This window comes from Meles meles, chromosome 21, assembly GCF_922984935.1.
Source record: "Meles meles chromosome 21, mMelMel3.1 paternal haplotype, whole genome shotgun sequence".
Taxonomy (NCBI): Eukaryota; Metazoa; Chordata; class Mammalia; order Carnivora; family Mustelidae; genus Meles; species Meles meles.
The window spans coordinates 13,022,703-13,041,294 of record NC_060086.1 but is presented as its reverse complement, the minus strand read 5'-3'; the positions used below and the strand labels follow the sequence as shown (position 1 = coordinate 13,041,294).

Sequence of the window (18,592 nt, the reverse complement as noted above, 5' to 3'; positions counted from 1 at the left end):
TAGTGACTTTTCTCACATGGCTCAGGGCTTCTCGACCTTGGCACCATCCAAGTTGGCTCAGCTACTGGGGGTGGGGGGGGCAGGGTGGCTGTCCTGGGCATGCGCTATAGTGCTGCAGTGCATCTCCCACCTTTGCCCACTAGATGTCAGCAGTACTCCCCCGAGCAGTGACAACCAGGCGTGTCACCACCGACTAAGAGCCGCGCGGGTTCTGCTCTTCCATATCCTTGCAGAAACTGAGGCAGCAACTCAGTGAACCCCGTCAGCTCACAAGGGGGGCTGGTGTGGGGCTCACAAGGTCCTCCGAGCCATCAGAGTCTTAGCTGCTGGGTAAGGCAGGAGAAGGCCACCCCGTTACAGAGGAGGGGACCAAGGTGCACCTTTGTCTCCTCCTTCGCCCTCCAAACCAGTCCTGCTGGGGCTCTCACGACTGACAGCCCAGTGAAGCCAGGATGACCCTAGGCCAGCTGCTACGGGATGAACCGTGTCCCCTGCCAAATCCACACGCCGAAGTCCTGACCCCAGGACCTCAGAAAGTGACCTTATTTTGAGAGCCTCTAAAGAGGAAATCAAGCTAAAGTCAAGTTATTAGGGGAACCCTAATCCAGGAGGACTGTGTCCCTATGGGAAAGGGAACTCTGGACATAGGCACAAAGGTGGCTCCATAGGACCCAGCCCTGCTCACCCCCTGGTCTAGAACTTCCACCCCCTACCCAACTAGGAGACAACACGTTTCTGTTATCTGAGTCCCGCAGTCCGTGGTGTCTGTGACGGCAGCCCCAGCTACTGAACACGCCAGCCTTGTGGAGGTACCAGCACAGATGACCCGTGGCCCATGGGGGAGCTCTAAGCGCCACCTGGGGTCTTTTGCAGAGGACTGATGCTCTGTATCCTGTCAGCAGCTGCTGGGAAGAGAAGAGGGCTACCAGGACCTTCAGCACACACATCCCTACACACCAGCACCTCTCAAGTGCACTAGCCAGCCCAGGACCACAGATCCAGCCCAGGGCCACCAGCCAGCCCTGGGCCACACCTCCTCAGCAGAAACCACCTGCAGGTCACAAAGTCACCCCCCACCCAGGCCTCCCCAGCTCCCTACCTCCTGGAAAGTGCTCTTCCACAGGTCAGGTCAGGAACCTTGGACTTGCTCTTACACCCACCCAGAGTCTGGCAAAAGCCCACTAGCTGCACCTTAACTTCCACTCAGAATCCTCCCACTCCTCACCTCCACCTGCCCCGCCCCACCCCCAGGGCCTGGAGCATCCTCCTGGGTCTCCTTGCATCCACCAGTTATGCACACAGCCCCCAAAATGACCCCACTGAAGTCTGATCCTATCATTACAACTCCAAACTCTCTTCCGGGAGTGCCCAGGGACCCACCCCCTGCCCAACCCTCCAAGCTCCTTGTGGCTACCACTCTCCTCCTTCCACTCCACTCTACTCCCAGCCTCCTGGCTCCTGTTCCAACACACACAGCCACACCCACCATTCACCTCAGGGCCTTTGCACCTACTGTTCCCATCAACCTGGAATGCTTCCCCCAGAAGAGTTCCTCCCTGACCTTCCTCGGGTCACTTTATCAAGAAGAGGATCCCTGGCCTTCTCGCCTCCACCCTGTCCCCTTCTCACTGTGTCCACCTACTACTGCCTGTCACCACCCAACAGTGCCAAGGGCTGCACATGGACAGCCTTGTCCAAAAACCGTGCCAGCACACAGTTAAATAAGGGCAAGTAGGACCCCCAAACAGAAAATGAGGCAGGGACATGCAAAGGAGCAAGGGTGGGCAGCAGTCCCCAAACCAGGCAACCCATCTTCAGCTCCTCCTTCCCAGCTGGGCCCTCTGAGGCACCCGCTGGCAGGACTCCAGAGGATTTTCATTTTCTTCTGAAAAAAAAAATTTTTTTTGTACGAAACTATTTAAACGAGAGAAAAGAAGTCATGAACTTTTCGACAACAAGAACCCAAAAACAGACCCCCGTGGGAGAATGGGCGGCACCTGTCCAGGCTTCCAGGGGGCCACAGGACTATGGCAAGTCTTGAAACAGGCCTTGAAAATGTGGCCTTGGTTCTGATGTAGCAATTCCACCCCCTGGGAATAGGCCCCCAGGAAAATCAGAGGGACCGCCAAGGATTTTTCTTCAGGCATAATCATCATATTACTTACAACAGCAAAACAAAACAAAACAAAGGGCAGTACCATCTAGGACCAGGTTACTGAAGGCTGGGCCCTCCACGAGCTAGAAAACTTGACTGTCCCTAAAAAAATGTTTCAAGACACACAGCTCTGAAAAATATTTCACAGAGATATGCTAAGTGAAAAGGGCGGCTCACAGAACATTGTTTACAAAATGATCTTAATTTTAGAAGTGGTGTGTGTACAGAAAAAGTTCTAGAAAAAATGCACCAAAACACTAGCAACACATTACCACCCTGACAGCTGTCGCCTGGGCCCTTCCCTCCTTCATGCCAGTTCTGGGCCGAGCGTGGGGTGGTGAGGCTCGCCTGGCCCACAGCTCCTTCTGTACACATTTCTTGGAACGCCCTGTTTCTGTGTTGAACACCAGTGGGTTTGTGCCTAGCCCAGAATTCACTGCCCTTCTGCTGACAGTACCTGTTTCCTTCTGAGGGCTACCCAGCTGGGCAGGTAGCTGGGCAGCTACCCTGCCCTCTGGAAGGGAGAGCCCTGTGAGGGGCAGTGAACAATCAGCCTGTTCCTTCCCATCTCCCCGGCCACAGTTTGCTTCTGCAGAGAGCATGAACCCCAGGGAGCCAATGAGAATGAATCAAAGTACACTTGCCAGAGGTACCCAAGAAAGCAGTGGCCTCTTTTCAGAGTCTGCTGAATCGGGTAGGCCTGTAGGCCTGCAAGGAAGTGCTGGTGACCCCCACGGGGGCAGTGGGCCTGCTGTGAATGAGGCCAACAGAGAGGAAAATGGAGCAGCTGGAGAGAGAGATGGGGAAGGGGTATATAGGGAAAGGAAACTCCTGATGACTTGAAACACCCAGATCCAGCCATACCTGAAACTTACTACCTAGTTACCACTGTACTTAGGTTCCAACAGCAAATCAATTTTCCCCACCATTTTCTAAGTTCAAAGGAGAGTTCCTGTCCCCTGCAACCCCAAGAATGGTGCCAGTACAAAACCCAGCACTGACGGAACAAGGAGAAACGTCATCGCTAAGAAAACCATAGACCCGGCTGCACGGTAACATGAAGGCGCTCGGAACACTACTAACCTGTAACCAACTGAAATGGTCAATTTCATTATGTGGGTTTTGTCTCCACTTAAAAAAATAAAGACGGATGCAAATAAGCCATCTCCTGGGGATTTTCAAAATCTTTAAATTCTTACAAGAGTTAAAAATGTAAAACAAAAATGCCCCAGAAACCAAGCACCCCTCGTGGCTCACCTCCCACCTCCTGGCTCCTCTTCTCCAGCTCTAGCTCAGCGATCTCGCTCAGCAGGGTGATCCCGTGCAAGAAACTCTGCTCCAGGACCAGGCTCTGCGCCGCCTCCAGCTTCTCCAGGGCCTGGGTGCCAGGGCCCGGAGAGGGCAGAGGCCTGGCCTGGGGCAGTTCCGCAGCCGCCGCCAGAGCGTTCATGCCAGCCAGTGGGTCCTCCAGGCCAGGCAGAAACTGGTCGGAGCCTTCCTCCTCCAGGAAGCAGGAGCCACTGGGCACAGGTGCGGCCTCCCTGGCCTCCAGACTCAGGCACTCCCCCTCCCCGGCGGGCACGTCACAGTCTGCCAACTCCAGGCTGGGCCGGGGCTCGCTTGGGGCCACCTGTGCTAGGCCCTCCTCAGGCACCACCTCTGCCACGGACACGGCCATGGGCATATCGACGGGCACCTCCACAGGCTCCTCCTTGGCCTCGACCAGTGTCTCTGGCGTCAGTCGCACCCCCAGGTCCGGGGGGGCTGTGCACGGTTCTGTCCGGCCTGGGGAATCGACCCGTACTTCGGTCCCCTCTGTGAAGTCCGGGCCCCCAGGGGGCTCCACGCCCCCCTGCCCGCTGGCACTCAGCGCCTGGGCCTCCAGCAGACCACCTCCACAGCCAGCCACGGGGCTTGGGGCTGCCAGGGCTTCCTCGGGGGCCAATGTCAGGGGAGACTCCAGGGAGGGCACCTCTGCAGGGCCGTCGTCCATGTCCTCCACTTCGGCCTTCACCTCCCGTTCTACCAGCGGCTCTTCATCGGGGCCCTCCCGCAGAGGCTCTGGGATCTTGGAGGGGGACAAGCGGATAGGCTTGTCTTCAGGAGACAGCGCCAGGCGCTCGGGCCCATCGGCCGGGAGCGGCACATCGGGGGCCCGGCCGTCGGCGTCGGAGGCCGCTGTGGGCTGCAGCAGGAACGGGTAGGGCCTCCCGTAGTGCGGCGGCAGAGTTTGAAACGGGTACCTGGGTGGGATATCTGCCGAGGACATGGAGAGTCAGCAGTGGCGCCCTAACCTGTCACGTCTGACATCCCCCATGTCCTCATGCACATCCACCCACCAGCCAAGACAGAGACCCTGTGGCCACCCCCCTGTCCCGGCCAGCCTACAGAGCTGTGACCTCTTCCCGGCAGCATCTGGGGACATCAGCATGTCCAGACCACAGAGAGAAAAGTCAGCCACCACCCTGTCCCCAAGGGGCTTTAGGTCTCAGAAGCAGAAATCATCACTGGCTTACTTTCTCTCCCCAGCCCTAACCCCACAGCATCCAGCACAAGGCTGGCCCAGAAGCAAACGCTCAGTAGACCGTCCACGGTCCTCACCCAGGGCATCTGCAGTCCACCATTCCCACCCCATTCCGTTAGAGCAGAGCTGGGGCATCCAGGTTGTTCAAGAAATAACAGTAATGCAATGTTGCCCTCCCCCCGACTTTCCTACTCTACCCTCCCCCCCTTGGAGCGTCCTCTCCAAGAGCAGGACAGTCTGCAGGTGGATCTCCACAGTGCTCCCAGAGCTGACCAGGGGAGATGGGTGCACGCAGCACCCCTCGGGACCCAGGCACGTGTTCTGTGCTGGACATGAGCATGGCATCAAATCTCCCCAGAGGGGGGCAGCCACCTGCCCTAAGGTCACACAGCATTCTGGTGGCAGAATCTGAACTTGAACTCACATCCTCCCAGCCGTGCTCTCACACGCTTAAGAGCCACCAGGGAGGAGGCATGCCATTCAGGCCACCGCTGCACACCCCACTGACCCAGTCCGGGGTGGGGAAGAGCACTGTGCTCACAGCATGGGGGGCACCCAGAATGGGAATCCCCATGCTACTGTTCTCACTGTGCCCACTCAGCAGCTCCCGTGGGCCAGCCACAGTATGCCTTACAGTTCTTAGCTTTGCTTGATCCTCAGAATAAGTCCTTCAGAAACAGTTGGTTTGTTTTATTTTGTTTTTTTTGTATCATAGCTTCTGTGCCCGCCATGGAACCCACCATGGGGCCTGAACTCATGACTCCGAGATCAGAGTCAGACACCTTACAGACGGAGCCACCCAGGCGCCCCAAGGTAGGTTCGAACATTAACTGTGCTCCCGAAGCAGGGCCCAAGAAAGGCTGAGCCCCCCATGCCCATGCGTTCATTCCAGAGCCCGGGAGCAGACCCGGCACACGGCAGGCACCCAGCAGACAGAGGAAGGAAGGAAGGGCTGGACACACGGAGGGTAATGAACCAGCGGCGGGGGTCAGCTCTGCCAGAACCCAAGCCCATTCCAGTCTGAGCAGCATGCGGCCCCCAGGGGTCTGAACCTCACTCCTACCCGAGAACAAGGCCTGGAAGGGGCTGGGGGCTTCCTTCTCCAACTCCAAGTCCTTCTTCTCCACGACATTCTCAGGCGCCTCCTCCTTGCGGGTGATGCCAGGAGTGGGCGGCGGGGAGGCAGGCGGCGGGCTGCTGGGGTGGGAGCTGGGCGTGGCAGGGTAGGCATAGGTGGGTGCCTTGGACACATCCTCCAGTTTCTGGATGACCTTGGCCTTCAGGGCAGCCACAGGGGAAGCGCGGGGAGATGGTGGCGGGCTCATGGCCTTGCCGTAGGTGCCCGTGGGGCCAGCAGCCAGGCCGGGGGGCTTCCGAGGCAGCAGCCCAGGGCCCGGGGCAGCGAGGCCGGCCTTGCCTGCAGCCTCCAGGCTCCGCTTGCTCACCTTCTCCTCCATCTCCACCCGATGTTCCTGGGCCTTCAGCCGTTCCTGCTGGGGATGGGGCCAGCAGGCAGGGTGAGCACAGCAGGAGCCATCACCCAGCACGTCCCCCATCCCCGGGGGCCCCTCAAGCGGGGTCCAGGGCGCAGGCTGCCCACCCTCCCGGCCTGCTACGGACATTCCATCCTGACTCGCGTGTAACAAGCACAGTGTTCCTTGTGGAACCCCAGACAGGGCTGGTGCGGGGAGGGGGGTGCCTCCAGCCTGGCCCTGCTGGGAACCTGCAGTCAGGACAAGGAGGGCAGGGCAGAGGCATGAGGCTCCTGATGATAAAGGAGCCACCCCACTCCCCACGCTTTGATAGCATTAGAACAGCTACCCTCACGGGGAACTCACTACCTACTGAGTACGCTCCTGCCTTATCACCTTTGAGTCTCAAAATGCCTGGGAGGGGGGTCTCTTCCTGCATTTGATGCTCTTTGAGGCAATGGGAGGACAGCCAGTGCTCATGGGGGAGATGAGGGGGGCAGGGAGCCAGGCAGTCACAGAAAACACTGGAAAGAAATGCTCCCAGCACCAGCCACTCTCCTAATTATTAAATCTCACTGATAATCCTGATGATTCAGGGTTACTAGCACTTTCCAGAGGAGGAAACCTAAGCCCGGAGACGTTAAGTCATTTACCCAATGGCACAGAGCCAGGTATGCCAGAGCTGAGGGTCAAACCCTGGGCCCTGGCCCTGTCCGCTGCCCTGCCTGCTGCCTGGGCCACCTCGGTGGAGTCCACTGGAATGACCGCTGCCCGAAGGAAAAGGGACAGGCCAAGCAGAGGACAGATGTTCTGGAAGGAGGCAGGAGGGCTGCGGACTTTTGGGGAGTCCACCCACGTGGGGAACCCCTCATGTCTCCCATCCCATGCGATCAGTCAACATGGTAGTCAGAGGCCAGCCCCGGCCTGAGAAGGGAGCCGGGACCACGGAGCTGGCAGCCCGGCTGGTGGGGCTCAAGGAGGAGGTCAGCCTGGGCTCAGAAAACAGCATCCAATGCAAACTTCCCCAGTCCAGCAGGCTGCCTCTCCTGCCTCAGTTTCCCTGCTGCTCCCCACACCCTGCCCCTGCCAGTCTCCATCCACCTCTGGGCCTTGCTCACGTTGCTCCCTGTACCGGAAGGGCTTGTCCATGGTCAACTCCTTCGGGACTGTGGGCAGACGCTTCCTCCTCCTCCAGGTGGCCCTCCCTGACCACCAGCCCCTGCCCTCTTTTCTCCCTCACAGCTCACAGCTCTTAACTGCTGAGTTGCTGCCTGTGGAGACATCTGCCTCTCGATCCCTGGGGACTGCAGCGGGCTCCCCGCCTCTCCCCGCCACTCACCACGAGCTGGGCGCTCCTCTGCAGTTCCAGGGCCTGGGCCGCCTGCTGCTGCAGGTACAGGAGCTCCTGCTGCCGCAGGAAGCGCTGCTGGGAGAAGAGCTGCAGCTGCTGGGCGTGGTGCAGGGGGCCGCGGCCCGGCGGGTACAGGGCAGCCCAGAGCGGGGGCGCCGCAGCCCGCTCCATCAGCTCCGCTAGGGGCAGGACGCACAGTGAGGCTGCATCCGCCACCCAGTGACCCCGGCCGCCCCCTCTGGAGGCGGGGCAGGGCTGGCCTGGAGCCTCCCTCTGCACCCACCTCCCCAGTCCAGGGCCCAGGCCCAAGCGCTCCATCCACACCCCAGGTGGGATGTCCCAGGACTCTTACGGCAGGAGCATGCCAACGGGGGGGTCTCCAATCCCTTCCTCCCCACCACACCCAGTGGTCTGCCAAGCAGACTCCCGAGGAATGGGAGGCACCAGGGCCAGGGGGGAGGGGTGTGCAGGCTCCAGAAAGGAAAAGGAAAGGAAAACCTGCTTTGGTTCTGGGTAGGAGAACATTAAAACATAGATGCCTATGGATTTATGACACGGGGAACCATGGACATCAGAACATCCCCGAAGCCCCGGTCTGCCTCCTACCCATGAGCCCTCTACCCAAAGGCCACCACTTACCAAAGTGAGGCAGGTGGTCACTGGGAATGACCACCAGCTGGCCCGACTGAGGGTCCCTCACGAACTGGTAAGCTGACGGCAGGGAGCCCCCCAGGCCAGGCGGGAAGGCAGGCGCCATGCCCTGGTGCAGAGGAGGTGGGCCCAAGCCTAGGAGGACCCAGAACCGAGTCAAGGCCAGGAGCCGGGGGGAGAGACCCACCCCCTTGCTGTCGGCTCCCCAGACCCCCACCCTCCTGGGGCCTCCAGGCAGGAAGCTGAGGGGTGACAGGCTGCAAGCGTGTCCACAGCCACCCACCCCTGGGCACCAGCTCCTACTGGGCTCAGCAAAGGGACCCCCACAAGGCGGGTGTTTTAGTGACTGCCCTCTTCAGACTCATGAGGGAGCTCAAGTGCAGGGAGAGGACGCACTTGAGAGAGAGAGAGCCAGGGCCTGGCTGCAGGAAGACAGGAGCCTGCTCTGGGCATGGGTCCCACAAGCAACTCCCCTCCACCCACAATCATGCCCCCGCACCAGCCCTGGGCTCCAGACAAGATCACGTGGGGCCCACTCTATCCTCAAGCACCAGCAAGGGGAACTCGCGCACCCCACACCCACCGTAGGGGTGCCCGGTGAGCCACATGGACGTGCTACCCGAGCGGGGCAGCCAGGGATGAGTGCCCAGGTGGGCTGCGGGGTCGGCGGACCAGCGCCCGGAGCCTGCCAGCGATGGGCCACCGGTCACCATGAGGTTGGGGTTCAGGCCGTTAGCAGCACAGCTGGTGGGATGCAAGCGGGCCAGGTCAGCCAGCTCCTTACTTTCTCTGAAAGGGAAACGGGCATTGGCAACAGCCCCGTGGGCCTGGGGAGGGGACGGGAGATAGAGTTATCACCCCGAATACCCAGCGGACACCCAGCATGAAGAGGAACCAGCTCTGGCTCAGAAAAGAATGGCTCCTAGGGCCTCCCCCAGGAGGGGGGACACACAACTCACTGGAGAGGGACTGTGGGGCCATCTGGCCTAGGATCAGGGTCGTGAGCCAAGACAGCTCCAGCTCCCAGGACAAGAGGCCACGCCCACTAGGGGTCATGCGTCCCAGCCCCTGGGCAGCCCCCAAGCCCTCACCTGAGCAACTTCTCCTGGTCTCGGTCCAGCCGCGCCCCCAACAGCCGCTCCTCCCGGTGCCTGGTCCTCTCATCCCCACAGTCACCATCGGCTCGGCTGTGCCCTAAGGGGAGTGGGCAGGTGGTGACCCCCAGCCCAGGGCCCCAGCGAGACCCCCTCCCGGGCAGATGTCCTTGGGGCCAGGCCCCTCCACACCCCACGGAGGGCCCGTCTGTAACTCGCACTCGCATGGGGAGCCGCCCCACATGCTGTAAGACGGATCCCGCGAGAAGGCCAAGTACATTCACTGTCGCAGCTCTGCTACTTTGCGGGTGGAAGGGCAGATTCTGGGGGCGGGATGGGTAGGATGGAGGGAAGACCTCAAGCCAAAAAAGCAGCACAGCCAGACCCAGGTCCCAGGGAATCCGCCATCACCCTCAAGCCCCACTGAAGTCTCATCGGGGTGCTGGCTGTTGCAGGCATACGGCTAATCTTTCTAAAATCAAGACATGAAAATAAAACCAGAGAAGAGATGATCCACGTGGGGGTGAGCAGAAAATGTGGGAGCTGCCACTGGGCCTCCCCGTCCCCGTCCAGCACGCACCACCCACCCAGGCTAGTACCACTGCACCTCCCATGAGCTGCCCGGCCCCCCAACACCCCTCAGGGCAGAGAAGGCAGGTCCCCAAGTCCAGCCTGGCACTCAGCCAGTTAACTGAAGTGGGGGGCAGGGCAGGAGCCCGTGGAGGGCATCCACCATCTCCTCTGTCCCTCCTCGGCCTGCCACCTTCCTCCCGCTCCTGCCCCAGCCCCTCTTCCTCGGCATTTTCTACACCATGAGCCAGAACTCGGGACGCATGTGGCAGTCTGGGGCACACGAGGGCACGGGAGGCAGCAGAGGCCACAAAAAAAGCCCCGGAGACTTTTGTCAAAAGAGAAACCCACTGGGGCTGGGACTCATGCTCGGGGAGGAGGCCACTCCCAGTCCCCCCAGCACGCAGGTGTTACTGCTACAGCAGCAGCCCCCACCCTCGTGGGAAAGAACCCAACTTGGAATGCTGCCATCTCCCCTTTATTCCCCCCCTGTACCCCCAAAACCAGGAGCTAGCAAAGAACAGAGCCCCCAGGAGAGGCTCAGGGGTGCCAGGGCATCTCGCCAGCGACCCAAGCCCATGTACCCATGGACCAAGTCCCCAGGGGGACAGCCAGCAGCCTCGCACTGGGGAAAGGACGTGTCCCAGAGGCAGCTAGAGACACTGGGACAGCGAGAGCACCTGGGAGGATGGCCCGCAATTCCGGAGGTGGGCCGGGACAACAGGGGAGCGCAGGGAGCACTTGGCGGATCAGCGCCAACAAAGAGGGCATCCAGCAGCCTGGCAGGAGGGCCAGGCGGGCAAGGGAGCACGTGGCTTCACAGCCTGCCCCTGGGGGACATTGAGGTACATCCCTGGCCACCCGCTCAACCATCCAGCAAGGCCATGGTCGGCAAAGGCACTGAGCAGGCACCCTGTACGCCAGCTCAACATCACTGCAACCCCTCCGGGCCCCAGGCAGGGAGGGGATAGGCCTTCCGTGGGAGCGCAGGGCCACAGCCAGGTTGGGCTGAGACCCAGCCAGGGTGTCCCTTGCCTCCGGTGTCAATGTGGCTCCCGTATCCAAACGGAGCCTGATCCCACTCGCCCACTTCATAAAGGACTGGAAGGGGCCCTGTTCAGGGATCCCCTGAGGTAGGAAGGGCCAGAAGGGAAGCAGGCAAGGCCAATGTGTGGACGGCCACCCAGAGTCCTGCGGCTGGGCTGGGAAGTCAGCGTGTGCGCCCAGCTACCTTCTCCTAGAGGAGATGGCCTCCCACTCCCTGGGCCACTCTGGATTCAGGCACAGGCTTTGGCACTAATTCCTGAAGTCCCTGAAAGAGACAAGTGCCCAGAGGGTATCCTGGCTCCAAGTCCCTTGTCCTCTGGCCCGATGCCTCTCCATTGCCGTGGCTGTCACCAATCACTCAGGGTGTCAGCGGCTTCCCATCTCTGGCCCTACCTCCCACCTCAAACCTGTCTGCAGCCCCACCCACCTTGGGGGACCTGCCAGCCCCAAGTCAGAGCCCCAGAGCGGCTCTCTCCAAATTCGGTTGGTCTCTGAAGAAATATGACATGCCTGCACTACCCAGGCTTGGCTGGACTACAGATCTACCCTCCTCCTTCCTTGTTAACCTGTCACCTCTAGAGCCCTTATTCACACCTGTCCCTCCCGCAGAACACCAGCCCCACAGAACCATGCCCCTACCACCTTGGCTTTCTACACTCCAGTCACCTCAGGGCCACACATGCTGTTCCCTCTACCCATAATGCCCTTCCCCAAGACTGCTTAGGCTCTCCTGTCAGAGCTCAGCTTAAAAGCCACCTCCTCCAGGAAGCCCTCCCAGACCATTTCCCCACGAAGCTCCCTTATTTGTCTCCCTCCCATCAGTGACCACAACGTGCTACTATCCTGCTTGCTGGTGGTTCGCCATCTGCTTCCTCCGTAACCCTATGTACTGCTCTGGTTCAAGGAGTCCCGCTCCTGGCTGTGTACCTTTTCCCTACACAACACGTGGCGCAAGGGGAGCTGCTCAATAAATATGCAGGGAAGGAAGAAAGGAAAGGAGGGAGGAAGGGTGGAAGGGAGGAAGGAAGGAAGGAGCCCTGCAAGTATCTACAGAAAAAATAAGCTATGTAGCAGGAATAGCAAGTATAAAAGGCCTGGGGCAGCAGCGTGCCAGAGAACACTGAGGAGACCATAGTGGCTACAGAGACTAAGAAGCAAGAGAGGTGCTTGGGGTTGAGATAACAGTAGAGGTGGGTCCAGACTACAGGATCCTGGAGGCTGTGGAAGGGAACATGGTTTAGATTTTGTTCAAGGTGGGAGGGGAAGCCAGAGGAAGAGTGAACCAGAGGGCCCAACCCTCCACGCTGAGTCCCAAGCCGGTGGGAGACCAGCTCCTCCTCCATGACCCAGGCATGTGGGGCAGGCCCCAGAGACACAGACCTCACCCCAGCCCTTCTGTGCTCAGAAGGACCCTAGATCTTCTCCGTGCATTCACTCACTCAGGGGTCATCAACCCGGGACATGGGTCCCAGAACTCAACCCACTCTAGATAGGAAACTGAGGCACAGGAAGGCCAAGCAACCTGCCCAGGTCACACCCCGGACCGACAAGGTGGCTTCCCTGGCTGGGATTGGCATCGGAGTGTCTTCCCGGCCACGGAGGCTCCTGCACCCCGCACGGAGCTGCACCGCACTGGTGCTGGGGACACACGCATTTGCAGCCCCGCCCCAGGACCACGAGGCCACAGCCTCTCCAATCCCAGCAGAGGCCAGGGCTGAGGCCTGGTTCCCACGGCAACCCCATCCCGGCCTCCCTCTGGCAAATGCGGTGTGGCTGCTGCTGGCTCAGGCTGACCAAGCACTCGCTAGGATCCGGGGCCATCACTGCCGCTGACACCCACACGACCCCAGCTCTGCCTGGGGTGACACGGGCGCACCCCCGCAGCCCCTCCTGCCAGAGTCCCCACCCCCATGCCTCCACCGCAGGGGTGACACCAACGGGCAAGAAGAAAACGTAGGAGCCATAAACCTGGGCTGAGGTTTGTTCAAGCTCCGCCTGCCCCTTCCAGCCCAGGGACCCTGGGCCAGTCCCTTCACCTCCTCAGGGCCCGCTTTCCCTAAGGCGGAAGCCGAAAGAGCAACAGATGCTCCTGCCAGGGGCTGCTGGGGGCCTGGGCTGATTCTACCTAACGACCAGGTTCTCCCCGGGCCCCCCGCTGAATGACGGCGGCTGTGCCGGGCATCTGGGGACGCACCACCAGTCACTACGGCTCATGGCTGAAGGGCTAAGGACAGGCATGACCATCTCCGGGCCCGTATGGGCCTCCAGGGGCATTTCTCCAGAAGATCTAGAACTCACAGGCGCGGTCACAAGCTCTCAGACCCCAAAACGCTGAACGCGTGCCAAGAAAAGGCAGGCCTGGTTCTGGCACACCTACTGGGTGCCTGGCAGCCACCCGGTCAGTGCGGACACCAGGGCCCCGAAGGCTCGGGCCTCCTGTTTAAGGGCACACACCCGATGAGGCAAAGACCGGTTCTGAATCCACGGACCAGCAGAAGGCTCTCTCCAAAAATTCAAGAGACAGGGAAGGTGAGAGGAGACCAGGAGACACAGGCTGACGACCACCCACTCGGCCGGGGTGCCCCCAATTCCTGCCCTTCCCCAAGTGTGCCAGTATCGGGAAAAACCGCTACTTCTGATGGGAACTGTGTTAAGGGGAAGAACCCAGCTGCCTACTTTTCAATGGCTGCGAGTGACAGACCAACACCTGAATGTCTCATCCCAGGCCCATCGGGTCCTCCCTCCTCCCTCCCTCCCCACATTCTGCCACACACATACACTGTTACACACTTATGCACTGTCATACGCTGTCACTGAGTCACACTGTCACATCACACACACTGTCACTTCCACACTTACTATCACACTGTCACACTCACACATTTGTTCACACACAGTCGCAGTCAGGGTCACACTCATTCAGTCACATGCGCGGTCACATATAACGTCACACACATTTCTCTCACATTCCTACTACAGTCTCATGCTGCCAGTCACTGCCCGTCACACGCACTGCCATAGTCCCACTGTCACTCTCACACACACCGTCTCACACACACTCGCACCCATCACTGTCAGTCACCGTTAGTCACACGCATGCTCATACGCACAGTCACACATACGGTCACAGCCTCACAAATTCTCAGTCACACAGTGTCACACTACCACACATTCTCTCTCACACACTCATACACTCTGTCCATGTCACACATACCCTGTCACGCTGTCACACGCACTCGCACACCGTCTCACACGTGTTCACGTGCGCACTCTCAAAGGTCTTCTCTTAAACACATACATTTTCTCTCACACGTACTCAAACACGCATTCTCTCTCTCTCTCTCTCTCACAGGACCCACGGACACATGTCCCTTGAACCTGGGCAGGTACTCAGGACTGTGAGCCCCCCACAGGGGTGAAATACCATGTCACATGACCATTCTTTCAGAGAAAGGACCCAAAGAGATCTCAGGCCTCCCAGAAGGTTCCCCGGATGCAAACCTCTGTCCTAGGAGAAGGGCTCGTCCCCCACCAAGCCAGCCACCTCTGACCCAGTGCTGTCATCCGCTCCTTCAACCCCAGAACAAGGCAGTGCCTCGGACCAGCCCCCTGGGTCAGGGCACAGGCTTCCCTCACTCAGGCTCCAGAAAGAACCACCGGCTCAGTCATTCCACAAACATCCATGGAGTATCTCTCACTCTAGGCTGGATGAAGATCCCTGGCAACTACTGTGTGCATGCAAATGGCCGGGGCGAGGGCCAGCAGGAGTCCCAGGGCAGCCCTGTGCCTTCCTGGGCAAACCTGGGAGAGCAGGGCTGAGACAGCAGGGACAGGACTGTGGCTATGTGCCATGGACCGAGGCCAAAGTCCAGAATTTAGCACGGGTGGGCCAGACCAAGAAAGGGAGCGGGTCCCAGAAGACATTCATCCAAGATGCCTACACAGCCTCCAGGAGTAAAGTCTGGGAGGTAACAGGAAAGGGGGCCAAGTGGGTGCCAGAGACAGGGGCGCAGGACATGGGTAAAGTCTAAGCTGTGTACCAGCTGAGTAAGGGACGCTGGCCGGACACTGGAAACAGAGGCACGGGGAAGAAATCCAGGCCAACTATTGTGAAATCTCAAGAGCAAGGACAGTGGGAAACAGTCTCAAACCCCACACCCCAACACACTAGACACCATCCAGGTCGGGGATATGGCCTAGCGCCCACCCAACCTATTGGAAACGTTCTCGGCTCCACAATGGGCAGATCAAGTCCACAGGTCCAAGAAAAATGCCACAAACATCAACCCTCCAAAACCACATTCCAACAGCGCAAACGCAAGGGACAAAAAGAAACACATCGGACCGAATTCTAGAAAAAGACTCAGCTTCACCAATACTTAAAAGAAACACACCATTCTTGCTCACCGAAATTAGCAACAGCCTTTTTTTTTTTTAGGCACAGAGGTACTAAATAAACGTCAAGACCTATGAGAACACAGGGACCCAGTTTCTATCCATCACCCTCGGTCACTCATTCACTCATTTATCAAACACCTACCATGCACCAGATCCCACACCAGGTCTGGGGAACAACGAACTAGGTAAGGCAGTTACTCCCTCAAGGACTGAGGACTTAAAACCAGCCCGCTCCTAGGAACCTATTCTTAGAAAGTGACTCAAAATACCAAGGTGAAACGCACAGAAATATTCAATACAGCATTACGAGCGCAAAAACATCAGAGAAGGGGGAAAAATGCCCACGAGAGGAACGGTTAGCTTAACTATAGTGTGTGCTCTAGACAGGACAGTGAAGGCCGTGAAAAATTTTTATAAATTTTTATAATGATTTCCCAACAGAGAGAGGAGAAAAGTCACGCGGTAAGCATGAAGGATGCAGGGACAGGCATTGGGTGTAGTCTAGGAACCCTGCAGGTGCAACAGGGAATGATCAGAAAGTGTTCAGGGTGTTGGGAAAATAGAGTAATCCCTGTCCTTCTTCCTCCTTTCCGTTTTACACATTTTTCTACGTGCTTAATGGAAAAAGCAGTCAACTTCAAAACAGCAGCCGCAGCCCACAAGTGAATAAAAGACAAACGGTAGCAGTAGAGTGGGGAGAAGTCAAAACGAGCCTGAGACAGGTAGATGGGAAGCAAAGGTGGACAGAATTTGGAAGGCGAGGGTGAAGCGTGGAGAAGGTGAGAGGTGGGCCCCGAGACCCACCTTTGACGTTGCTCAGCGACAGGGAGCGCTCCTGGTCTGCCAGCCCAGGCCCCAGCCGGCCACTGCCGCCACTGTCCTTCTGCCGGGCCACGGCCACCGCAATGCCCACGGGCGGGTGTCGCACCTCTGCCTCTCCCTGGGCCCCAGAGCCCTCCCGCCCGAAAGCTTTGGCGCTCTCGGGCCTCTCCGGGTCCCGCTTCAACTGTCGGCCTCCACCGGCCCCAGGGCCGCCAGGGTGTGGCAGGCGGGCCTGGGTGCGCGGTGCACCCGCGGTGGTGGGAGCAGGCTCGGGTTTCATGGTGCCCAGGCCTCCGAAAGGACTCTTCTTGCCGCAGCCGCCAGGGCGCACCGCCACGGCCTCGCGGGTGAAGCTGCCGCTGTACTTGATGAGGCTCTGCATGGCGGAGGCCTCCCCCGGCGCGTGGGCCGCGGCGTGCACGTCGGCGCCGGGCCTGGCGCAGGCGGCCGCGGCGCGGGGCAGCGCGCCCCCGGGGTCCAGGTAGGCCTTCTTGGAGGCGGCGGCCTCCTCCTCGGCGCGGCTGGCGTGGTGGTGTTGCGCTGCCAGCACGGCCATCTGCGTGGTGGCGAAGTTGCCCAGCTCGAAAGGCTTCCACTTGGGCTCAGGGCCGGCGGGGTGGCGGCGGTGGCCGCGCGGGCTCCAGACCCAACAGCTTGGCGGCCTGCTGGGGGGCGGCAGCGGGGCCGCGGGGGGCGCGCTCGCAGGCCCGCGGCTCGGCCTCGGGCTTGAGCAGCTCCTTGGCGGGGAGGTAGGCCCGGGTGTCCGGGGAGGCGCGCGCGGCCCGCGCCGGCGGGGCCTCGGCGGGCGGCGGCCGCTTGAGCGAGCGGATGACCGAGTTCTTCTCGCGGAGCACCTCGGGACGCTCGGGGGGCGGCCGCGGGGATCCAGGCAGCGCCTGGAGGACGCCGGGCCTTCCCGCCTCGCGCTCCCGGGCCCGGGCGTCGCGCGCCTGCGACGCGATCTGGATGGGCCCCGGGCGCTCGTCGAAGGCCTCCACGGAAGGCACGAAGGTGGGCGCCACCACGCGGTGCTCGCGGCCCGGCTCGCGCGCCGCCGCCGCCGCCGCCGCGGGGAAGATGGTGTAAACGCCGGCGGACGCGGGCTGCGGCGCGGCGAAGGCCCCCGCCGGGGCGGTGGGGGGCGCGGGCGGGCCCTTGGGGGGCGGCGGCGGGAGCGGCGAGGGGCAAGGGCACGGCCCAGGCAGCAGGGCCTCTGTGCGCCGCAGCCGCGCGCTCTCGTCCTGGCGCGCCGCCTCCTTGGCCACCAGCGCGGGGAGCCCTGTGTCGCCCGCGCCGTTGCAGAGGCTCAGTGCCGGAGGCGGCGGCGGTGGCGGGTTCTTGCCCTTGCACTCGGCGGCGCCCGGCCCGCGCGGGGGGCCCAGTTCGGCCAGGAAGGGCGACAGGCGCTCGGCGAGGCGTGGGGGCCCGCGATCCTGGCGCCCCTCCGCCCGCGCTTCCTGGGTCAGGTCCACCACGCCGCGCGGCCCCGTAGCCTCCTCGCGGGCCCTCGGGTCCTTCTTGCCGAACAACGGGGGCGGCTCCCCGCCGCGGCCTGCCCGCTCCTTGGCTGGACCTTCCCGCGAAGAGCCTTTGGCCAGGGCGCTGGAGGAGTGGCCGCCCGGGGTCCTGGAGGAAGGCGCGTGAGAGTGCAGGGCGCCCGGAGCCCCCGGGGCGGGCAGGTAGAAGCCGTCTGTGGGGGAGAGAGGATGTGGGCGTGAGGGTGTATCCTCCCTCCAGCCAGCCAGAAGCGGGGTCCCTGAGGGGGGCCCCATAACCCCCAGGTTAAGAAGGAGGTTGGTGCTAGGCGTAGCCCTTGGGAGGAGAGACTCTGGAAATGAAGGGTACTGAGTTCCCAGTCCCGTCTTGGCTGCTGACTGACCTTCCCGAGCTTCAGTCTTACCTGTGAAAGGGGCGGAGGCCAGGACTGTTTTGTTTTTTGTTTTTGTTTTTTTTTTTTAAGATTTTATTTATTTGACAGCAAAGATCACAAGTAGGCAGAGAGGCAGGCAGAGAGAGAGAGGAGGAAGCAGGCTGTCCGCAGAGCAGAGAGCCCGATGCGGGGCTCGATCCCAGAACTCTGGGATCATGACCCGAGCCGAAGGCAGAGGCTTTAACCCACTAAGCCACCCAGGCGCCCCAGGCCTGGACTGTTTTAAGGGCATAAGAGGGCTGGGCGAGCACAGCACAACCAGAAGACACCAGAAGGCTGAGGGGGGGGAGGGGCTTAGGGACAGGGGTCTCAGAGAACAATACTGGTAGTGGTGGGAGCCCCAGACAAGCCCCTCGGAAGTTACCCCCCAAGCCCAGTCTCCCTTCTGCCCCCCTCATCATACCTTTCTGGGTATCGAAGATGCTGGGCTGGCCCAGCTGGCTGAGGAGGGGGCTCCCACTGCTGGGGGGCTCCAGGTGGTTCAGGTGGAGGTAGGATGGGTACAGCCCGCTGGGCAGATGGGAGAAGCCTGGAAAACAGAAGAGAAAAACTGAACTGTCCCACCACATGTACTCCCA

The 18,592-nt window shown here is 60.6% G+C and overlaps 1 protein-coding gene across 1 annotated transcript in view; it reads right to left on the bottom strand.

Moving 5' to 3' along the window:
• TNRC18 (trinucleotide repeat containing 18) overlaps nucleotides 1-18,592 on the bottom strand; it is an 82,624-nt gene that overhangs the window by 39,814 nt on the left and 24,218 nt on the right. The window contains 9 exon segments of the mRNA XM_045993456.1: nucleotides 3,413-4,411; nucleotides 5,743-6,172; nucleotides 7,491-7,681; nucleotides 8,142-8,288; nucleotides 8,737-8,942; nucleotides 9,245-9,347; nucleotides 16,067-16,706; nucleotides 16,708-17,774; nucleotides 18,418-18,543. Coding sequence (XP_045849412.1) covers nucleotides 3,413-4,411; nucleotides 5,743-6,172; nucleotides 7,491-7,681; nucleotides 8,142-8,288; nucleotides 8,737-8,942; nucleotides 9,245-9,347; nucleotides 16,067-16,706; nucleotides 16,708-17,774; nucleotides 18,418-18,543 — 3,909 coding nt within the window.